The sequence below is a fragment of the Macrobrachium rosenbergii genome, chromosome 37 (genome assembly GCF_040412425.1).
Source record: "Macrobrachium rosenbergii isolate ZJJX-2024 chromosome 37, ASM4041242v1, whole genome shotgun sequence".
NCBI classification, from domain to species: Eukaryota; Metazoa; Arthropoda; class Malacostraca; order Decapoda; family Palaemonidae; genus Macrobrachium; species Macrobrachium rosenbergii.
This window is the reverse complement of record NC_089777.1, coordinates 2,605,001-2,615,000: the sequence shown is the minus strand read 5'-3', so window position 1 is coordinate 2,615,000 and position 10,000 is coordinate 2,605,001. Positions and strand designations below refer to the sequence as shown.

At 38.8% G+C, this 10,000-nt stretch overlaps 1 protein-coding gene across 14 annotated transcripts in view; it reads right to left on the bottom strand.

The window, feature by feature from the left end:
• Positions 1 to 10,000, bottom strand: part of LOC136825251 (suppressor of lurcher protein 1-like) — a 192,795-nt gene that overhangs the window by 40,284 nt on the left and 142,511 nt on the right. For all 14 annotated transcript variants that reach the window (XM_067081304.1, XM_067081303.1, XM_067081299.1 and 11 more), the window contains one exon: positions 7,987 to 8,164. In XM_067081304.1, coding sequence (XP_066937405.1) covers positions 7,987 to 8,164 — 178 coding nt within the window. The remainder of the gene's footprint in view (positions 1 to 7,986; positions 8,165 to 10,000) is intronic.

The following is a 10,000-nucleotide window of genomic DNA, read 5'->3' as shown; positions in this document are numbered from 1 at the left end:
AGTCTGAATCCAGCATAGAATGGACCAAGGTGACCACCATCACCAGAAATCCCAATGAACCAATTACAGTGCAAAGATGAGATAGAGCAATTTCAGCTCCAGTTGAAGTTGGACAAGTCGGATGAACAGCTCTGATATGATGCTCCTACCTCCATGAGTGTGACAAAGATGCCTCAGTATCATGTGAGCCCCCCAGAAGTCCTCATGGCCATGGAAAGAGTTCTATACTGTAAAGGGTGCCACAAAATATGTGGAGATTCCCCTAAGCTGCACAATTGATTGGGAAAAGCGTTAGGCACAGAAGAATCAAGAAATCTTCAGCATATAAAAGTAAAGATTCTGTGGTCTTTAGAATTACCTCCCAAAATTTACAAACAGAAATTCCAGAATTTTTGAAAGCATGGGGTGCACGAAGGCATAAACTACAAGGAAGTTAAATCTCACATATAATCGCCAGTTGGACACCATGCTGCAAGAAAAGGCTTAAGAAATCTTGCTCATTAGATTAAAGCAATTCCTTTTGATGTTGAAGCCTGATGTCACCTCATTTAATAAGGAAAAGAGAGCAGAATGTAAAACTACCTGCCATGCTTACTGACTAGTAAGACCTCATTCCGAGTGTTCTCAGCAACTGAAAGTCTCATGCCTATTTGAAGGATGTAACTGTCTCATCCTCATTAACCAGTGAAAATCTGAGACAAATCATGACCCAAAGGTATCTTGTCTGTTCCATAGAAGGTAATGCATGGCTCTGAGTGAATGGCTCTGAGTAATGATCACTTTGGAACAAAATTAAACCAATTTTTTTTTTCAGGCTGGGTTGTGCCATGAGCAAGTGCTAGATTTGACAGAAGATCAATGGCACGTCAAGACTGAAAGTCATCCCAGGGACCAATTCAGCTTCCAGTAAGAGGAGCAAGAGGATCATTTATCTTTTGAGTCTCAACTCCCCCCACCCTCACAAAAAAAGGTACTTATTCTTTGCCGGCAATACCAGGTCTACCCACTCTACAATCTTCTGTGAAATGGGAGGTGAGCAATCATTCCTGCAAAATGGCATCATACCCTTTGAAGAGTCATTGGGTATTTGAGACACCTTGTTGATACGCTACATTAGGGAAACTAATGAGTTGCCCCCAAAGCATATGGTAGGCATGCTTACTTTTGATCTTGTAAACAAGAAATTATGTGCATGTGATGCTTTTTGCCCTGCCAGTGCTAATCACTTATGAAAAGAAGACAATATCCCAACCTATTCCACCATCTGCTTTAGTATCTCAGGGATAAAGAATGAAGTCACAGAGTCATCTGACCCAGTGGTGGGCCCCTTTACCAAGTTTCTTCAAGGCTGATACATAAGAACTGTTTTTCTTGGGGAAGTCCTTAAAAGGGAACAATGACAAAATCTATAACCTAACTGGATAATCTAGCAAGAATAAACTTTCGACCATAATCTAATTTGGAGAATGATGTTCTGATGTACGAGAGGGGCTTCTGAAAGTAACTACCAATGCAAAGTGGATGGTAGAGCATCAGATATAAATACTGATGAAGTATAGAGAAGAAAATCTGTTTGGCTTATTAATGGACCGTGGAGGAATGCCTTGGCGTGCTTAAAGCCTGAGATGCAGTTTCCTTGAATTTTGGTGGCTGAATTTCCATATGGGACTGTTTGATCATTGATGAAGTAGTCACACATGTCAAATGACTTGTCCAGTGGTTGTGGAGCTGTTTTTGTTTTCATCACTGATCTTGCAAGATCCTGCCAGACAAAGATAGGAGCATGCATGTCAAGTGATTCTGTGACACGGCCATCAATCTTGTGCATGCCTCTGTATTTTCCTTGGACAAGTGGGCTGGGCCATACCTCAGTTTCTCCAATCAAAGCTTTCCATTGTACAGACCTGTTGTAAACTATACCGTGTGCTTGGTTGATAATATACTATTGGAAGTTTTACACAAATTATTCCATCTTTTTATCACCTCTTCTTAATCCTTCAAGGAAAACAACAAATTTGCTGGTATCACTCTTCAGGAGGCTTTCAAATAAATTGGAGTTGCTTAATATGGAATGCATGCTTTTAAGGCACCTAATTTTGATTTTAACCAGGTACAGACAGGGCAACTGATAGGCGCTGCATTGGAGGTCATTCAAGGTACACATTCAACCCCAGCTGGCCAGTGACATCTTCAGCAACAGTTTGGTTGATCCTGGGTCTTCACATTAAAACAAAAGAACTGCAATTCTCACTGAAGTAGACATATGATTTATTGGTGAGAAAGACTGTTGGTCTTAGTCAAGTCCATCTCAGTGCTTACCTTCCAGATGGACCCCCTTGCTCCATATCTGTTGTGAAAGAGAAAAATCCTGCTGACCCTTTGGCCTAGTCTGAAACTGTAGAGTGTGCAGTGCAGTACACATTCATTTCAGAGGTGCCATTTTCTTTTCCATACATGACAAGACTATGGCAGCAAAATTTGGTATCCATAAAGGCAATTTTGTGGCAGCTACCTTCATGGAAAGGATATATGAATGTTGAATGCAAATAATTAGTGTAGAAGCTACTGTGATGAATTGTTTACACTGAATAAGTAGAGTAAGAGGAGCTAAGAGAGTGAGAGATGTACCATACTAAATAATGTGAAAGATTAGCATAGATGAAAAGATGGGTCAAAATATATATGAAATCAACTGGTTACTTTTTTATCAGAAACATATGCAATTGTAACAACTGCAATGCCCTCTTAATTTCTAGATTTCTTCACAGTTTTTGGATGCACTTTTCACTAAAAAGCCTAAGATCCAAATGAACCATAATAAGGAATTCTGACGTTTCTGGCAGGATTTGAACCTACACCCAGACTATCAGAACAAAGCAATGCTAATCACCTTCTTCATGTTACCTTGTTCTGATATCATGGATCAAAATGTTTTGAGGTGATTTTGGCATGTGGAGAGAATGGAAAACAATATAATTCTCAAGTTTCTAGAGTAAGAGGATAGGGAGAATGAGAGAGCTTGATAGATATGTGTAAGAGGGTTTGGGTTATATATTAAGAAAGTTTGAAAAAAACTTAAAAGAAGAAGATCAGTGGCGCAGTATGTAGGTGTAAGTCATCACGGAGGTGAGCTTCTGTGCAAATATTCAAAGTGGCTGCTGTTATGGAAATTTCCAGCATAACAATGTTCAGTCTTTATATTTCAATGAGCACAAGCTAACTCCTTGTGGGGAAAAGGTTTTTTTGTGCATGTATATATATATATATATATATATATATATATATATATATATATATATATATATATATATATATATATATATGTAAGTTTTAATGAAGAATATTTTCCTCATTTGACAGGAACATCATTAAAAAGATATATTTTTTGCAGTTTTACTTTGTAAGTTATTCAAGATCTAACGTTAACTATGGAAAATGTTGAAATGGATGAGATAAGATCCTTGCTTTTTGAATTACCAGCAGCTTGTGATCACCAAGAACACTATAGCTACAGAAACTGACATTATCATACACTAGAGGTAATTGGAGTTGACAGTTTGGGAGCCAATCAAGACCAGACATGGCGCTACAGAAAATAAGGGGAATAAACTTTTATTACAATTACCAATGATTTACTGATGCAGCCAGCCAGTGAAGAATGGGGTAATACATGACCATAGAAACACCGTTATTTATATTGATTCCATTAAGGTTGTCTGTTGTCACTGTAGTGAAATATTGAACAGTTTTTTGACTTGCGTTGTTAGTGATGAAATTCTTCTAATTTATCTAGAAAGTTCTTGCTTTCTTCTTAGTGTCTCTTCATTTTCTTCCTGATTATGCATGTTTCTGTCGGTTACATGTTCCCTTTTAACTTAGCCAAATTCCATTAATTCAATTTTATTTGCATTTCCAAAATCTCTTAACATACTAGGTTTTTTGTAGTTATTCTTTTGGCTGTTGTTAAAAGACCCCGTAACCTTTCCACTCCACTGACCTTGCTAAGAAAAGACACCAGGATCACAATCAGCGTGGCATCCCTAAGGACAACCCATACAATCATCAAGTCATTGCTTCTTCATTATTACTGCTCCCTAAGCTATGAGGCCGATTGTCGTGATGTGTCTTCTCCAGCTATTTCTGACCTCCTTCACTTATCACACCATCTTATCCTTTTCCTCCCTCTCGACCTTGTACATCTAACAAGTTCCACCCAGACCCTCTATGCTCCCTCCCAGTCACACATTCTTACCACATGCCCATACCATCTCAATCTTCTACTCCTAACAGGTTCCACCCAGGCCCTCTGTACTCCCTCCCAGTCACACATTCTTACCACATGCCCATACCATCTCAATCTTCTACCCCTAACAGGTTCCACCCAGGCCCTCTATACTCCCTCCCAGCTACTCAGTCTTACCACATGCCCATGCCATCTCAATCTTCTACCCCTAACATGTTCCACCCGGGCCCTCTATACTCCCTCCCAGTCACTCATTCTTACCACATGCCCATACCATCTCAATCTTCTACCGCTAAAAGGTTCCTATACTCCTTCCCCCTCCCTCATCCTTATGATCTCAAGCTCGACTTCCTATCATAGCAGTAATCTTTACCACCCGGTAATTCCAAGTTCTTCTTTTTCCAGCCTCTGACGCAGCGAGATCCCCAGAATCCACCTCACCTCTGCTCACTCCGTCTTCTCTTCCTCTTTAGTTCTTCGTTGGAGGGGTGGGTAGAGTTCTCGGTTAGCACGCTATTGGCCCAGCGTTCGACTCTCCTACCGGCCAATGAAGAATTAGAGGAATTTATTTCTGGTGATAGAAATTCATTTCTCGTCATAATGTGGTTTGGATTCCACAATAAGCTGTAGGTCCCGTTGCTAGGTAACCAGTTGGTTCTTAGCCACGTAAAATAAATCTAATCCTTCGGGCCAGCCCTCTCTAGGAGAGCTGTTAATCAGCTCAGTGGTCTAGTTAAACTGAGGTATACTTAACTTTTTTTTTTCCTTGCCTCTTAATGCCTGCGTTTCTAAAGCAAGCATCATCACTGGTCTGATTGCGTTAAAACAGTCTTTATTTTGAGCTGATTTTGCACTCTTTCGTCACGCCTCCCTCCATTTCCCACAAGCCATCAAATCAATATGTATCTCCATAAAATGCCTTGACCTTAGTTTTAGTTTTCTGTAAAAGAAAACTATTGTGATGTCTTTGTCTGTCCGTCCGCACTTTTTCTGTCCGCGCTTTTTCTGTCCGCCCTTAGATCTTAAAAACTATTAAGGCTAGAGGGCTGCAAATTGGTGTGTGTGATCATCCACCCTCCAATCATCAAACATAATAAACTGCAGCCCTCTAGCCTCAGTAGTTTTTATTTTATTTAAGGTTAAAGTTAGCCATAATCGTGCTTCTGGCAACGATATAGGATAGGCCACCACCGGGCCGTGGTTGACGTTTCATGGGCCGCGGCTCATACTGCAGTATACAGAGACCACCGAAAGATAGATCTATTTTCGGTGGCCTTGATTATACGCTGTAGGGGCTGTGCAGAAGCTCGACGGCACAGTTTTTACTGTTTTTTTTTTTATTTCTGGTCATTTTTATTGTTTGTTATTTTACAAATTTTTTTTACAATTACTCGTTTCGTAATTTTGCATCTCATTTCGCGCGTGTGCTGTTCTTTACTCCAGCTGGATTTTAGAAGTTTTACATCTGCATTCCTATAATTGATCATATGCACAATGTATCATACAACTCTTTCATTGTATCTAATTGAGGTCCACTCCCTGCTCTCTGGATTCCTTGATTTAATCCCTTAAAATTTTTTTCCATTTCTTCATCATTCATTGTTTGTCCTCTAAATTCTTCAATTTACTCTTGCTTATCGCTTGCATGGCTTCCTCCCATCACATTCTCCTCCATCTTGAATGTGCTCACCTTTCCAATCCTTTCCATTTCATTCTAGACCAGTTCCTCGATGTCATTGCTTTTTAAATCGCCTGAAGGAAGTCACCACGATGACAGGTCTGAGATCACGTTCTCTAATGTGTCAAAACTGTTCCATATTTGGCTAGAAACTGTGGAAGATTTTTGACAGGATCAACAGTTTTGTCTAAAATAACATGGGTAAATTAGGAATCTACGTCCAGCAGTGACATCATCCCTGACTGAGGCCTTCTTACCATACTAACTCAGAGAGGCTTTGTGTGCCAGAAATTAAGGCGCGGTTTGTGGACTCTGTGTTACCGTGAACAGTCTTTCAGGTAACTGGGCAGAGGATTTTACTTAGTATGGACACGAAAGTTTTCCTTCAGCAGAATCTTGACCAAGCAATAAGATTAAGAGATCGGAAAGTACTTAGCCTTTTGCAACACTTTCAATATGTATTGGGAAAACTTTCATGTAAATTTATTTTAAAAAAAGCTTACAAGTCTCCTCTGTCACTTGCATCAAGTATCAGAAATGCTCTAGTGACTAGACGTGGTCCTTGAATTGCCCTGTCGACTTTTGATTCGCTCTCAAGTCATCTCCTTGGGCCAAGGCATGGTGATTTTTATTAGGTTTACCATTACTTGTGACCGGGGTCTGGTGTTTGGTTAAGGCAAAGCTTCTAATTAATCTAGCAGCTTTGAGCCACTTTCGTGACTATGGTAAAACATCAAGAAAGGTAAGAAAACTGATTAAAAAAAGATAAAATCATTATGAAACTGAATGTTAACCACATATTTTCCATGAAAAATACTTCATCGAATTTATATACTGTATCTCTATCTATACCTATATCTCTATCTACAGTATATCTGTATCTATGTATTTGCCAAGAAACACACAAGTATTTATATAGCCATACACACATGAATCCAGACCTAGCATGTAAGTATGCACATATGAGCGTGCGTGAGTGCAGGAAAAATGAGATTTCAATTAAGCAAAGAAGCAGATTTAGTTACTTCGACATTTGAGCCTTCTGTGGAAGGTTTCTTCACATCAACAATTTTATTTATTGAAATTCATTTTACTTAAATCTCGCCGAAAAGTATGCTTTGCTTTTTCTGAGACATTAAAAGAAAATATTTATCTCTTTTTAAGAGTACAATTCAGTCTATGAAGCCCTTACAACTACCTTTCTATACATTCTACTACGAACAGATGTCAAGCTGGTAGGACAGCCCGCTACATGATCATAAAAAATGAGTGGAAATGTGAACTTTCCTCTGTGAGAACTCCTGAACTACTTTTACAATTCATTAGTCAATATATTATGAAGCGATTTTTAACAAAGTGGTTTTTAAAAAGTCTAGGTAGAGAGAATCATGACCATATTTAATGACTATCGCGCATCGCCCACACACCATAACACTACGTCCACTGAACATGCTTTCTCCCTTCCCCTACCATGCTCGATGGAAAAACACTACTGGAAATCAGGACTGAAAACACTTTGAAAATCTCTAGTTTTTCAGTGCACAAATTAGGTCAAGTAAAAAAAAAAATACTATTTGCAAAGTGTGGAAAAACAACGTGCCATGTGTGCTTGCTACTACTCTTTCAGCATCTCATGAAAATGACAGGTCCTGATTTCTGTTTGAAATTCACAGCACCTCACTGACTGAAAAATCCTTTCAGAACCACAATTCCATGACTGTACATCATTATCTAAACCTACTTGAAGAAGATTTCTCAAAATGATTGTTAATTGGAATATCCCTTATTGTGAAATACAGAAATTATGAATAGACATTTCGTCCGTCTACAATCAAATCATTGATGACTGTCTAAAATCAAAATGACGTGATATCTGAACTCCAACATACGGTACTTAAATGAAGAGCTTCTTTAACACTAAACGACACAAACAGTGTAATAAATAAAATAGCAAGAACTCAACAATGATATAGACATCAATGCAACACTTCACTTCATCCATAAAGTTTACGAAAGAAGTCGCCAAGAATCGGTAGGATGTGGCTGCCATCCTCTGCATACTTACTCTGGGGGCGTTCCGCGCAAGCTGAACCTGTGGAACTGGATCCGAACCCTTTCGCCCGGTCCAGCCACGAAGGTGAAGGTGCAGTGGCGGCCATGTTTTTCGGGGTTGACCAGCTCTGGGGCCTCAATCTCGCCTTTCGTTACGCCGTTTTCACTGCTCACAATTTTGCGGTCACATTCTACAAAAAGCGGAACAAGGACACCATGAGACATTACTGGAATACCACTGTGTGGTCAGGACATAGTCCTACGGCGATTTATTTAGCCAAAACCTCAGCAGAAATCCTCTGGGCATAAACTGCATTAGCAACTTTTCCTAAAAGAAGCCTCACTCAAGCACCATTGCTCCTGAAGACTCTTTCATTCTGTCTACTACACTCCATATTTTACACTGACTTATTAGCTCATTTAAAATTTGTCATTCTGAAAGCTTACAAACAAGCATACACACACACACAGGTATATAAATAAATAAATAAATAAATAAATATATACATACATACATACATACATACATACATATATATACACACACAACACACACACACACACACACACATATATATATATATATATATATATATATATATATATATATATATATATATATATATATATATATATATATATATATATATATAAGAGGGTGAGTTAAAGAGTTCAGGAAAAATGAAAAAATCTTTTATCTATAAACTTACATGAACTATTTTTCTAAAAATCCATTTGAGTCTGCATACTTCTGTAGATGGTGTGGCCATCTCTGCAGTCTTCCCTTGCAGAATCCTGGAGACCTCCCATTAAACCAGTCAAAAACCTCTTTCTTGGTTGCATCCAGCAACTAAAACTACTAATTTCACGTGTTCTTTTGGCTTTGAGAACAGGAAAAAGTCGGCAGGCGCAAAATCGGGACTGTAAGGAGAGTGTGGAAGAGTTTGCCACTGAAATTCATGTAAAACATCCCGCACAACTCTTGAGGAATGAGCTAGAGCGTTATCGTGATGGAACAGGACCCCACGGTGCAACTTCCTTTTCCATTTTCTGGCCAGTGCATTCTTCAGTCTAGGCAAGACCCTTATGTATTAGTTTCCCGTAATGTTCTTTGCCCTTCAGGGGAACTGACAAGTATTACACCGACTGAGTCCCAAAGAACGGTGGCCATAAACCTTCTGAGTTGACCTTCCAGAGTTGAACATCACTGGTCCAGCAGATCCTCTTGGTAACCACTGCTTAGACTGAATCTTGGATTCAGGGACATATTGATGAATCCATGATCCATCTCCAGTGATGAACCTGTCCAAAAAATCAATTTTGTTTGCCTCACTCTTTATTAAAATTGCTAGAGAGAAGTCTGTTCTCCTACCCAATTGGTCCTCATACAATGCTTTGGGGACCCAGCAAACTGACAGTTTCCTGAGACCAAGATTTTCATTCAGGGTCGAAAATGATGAGTCATGAAGATTCCAACTTCACTGGTAATTCTATTGATCGTTTATTCGCCTATCTTCTTCCACAAGATTTTTCTCCATTTGTTGCAGTGAAAGGTCTTCCCTCTCTGAAGTTCTTTTTCAGGTCTTCTCTGCTGCCTTTAAATTGCTTTAACCAGCTATAAACGATTGTCTTAGACAGGGAAGAGTCTCCATAAACTTGTTTTAAGGCTTCAGTGATGCTTCTTGGTTTCCATTCCAACTTTGTGAGAAGCTTGATGTTTTGCTCTCACCTCGATTTTGTTCATTTCTTGAGGGATCAAGAAACGACATTTTTTTCAACCCTCTATAACACCACTCTGGCTGATGACTGAGCAAGGACAACTAGTTAGGTGCATTACATGATCACAGACTGGTTGAAACCAGTATTGCTGTGCTATACTTGTAGCTCGAACAGACTGCACCAATTTTCCTGGAACTTATTGACTTACCCTCATTACATGTTTTATATATATATATATATATATATATATATATATATATATATATATATATATATATATATATATATATATATATATATATATATAT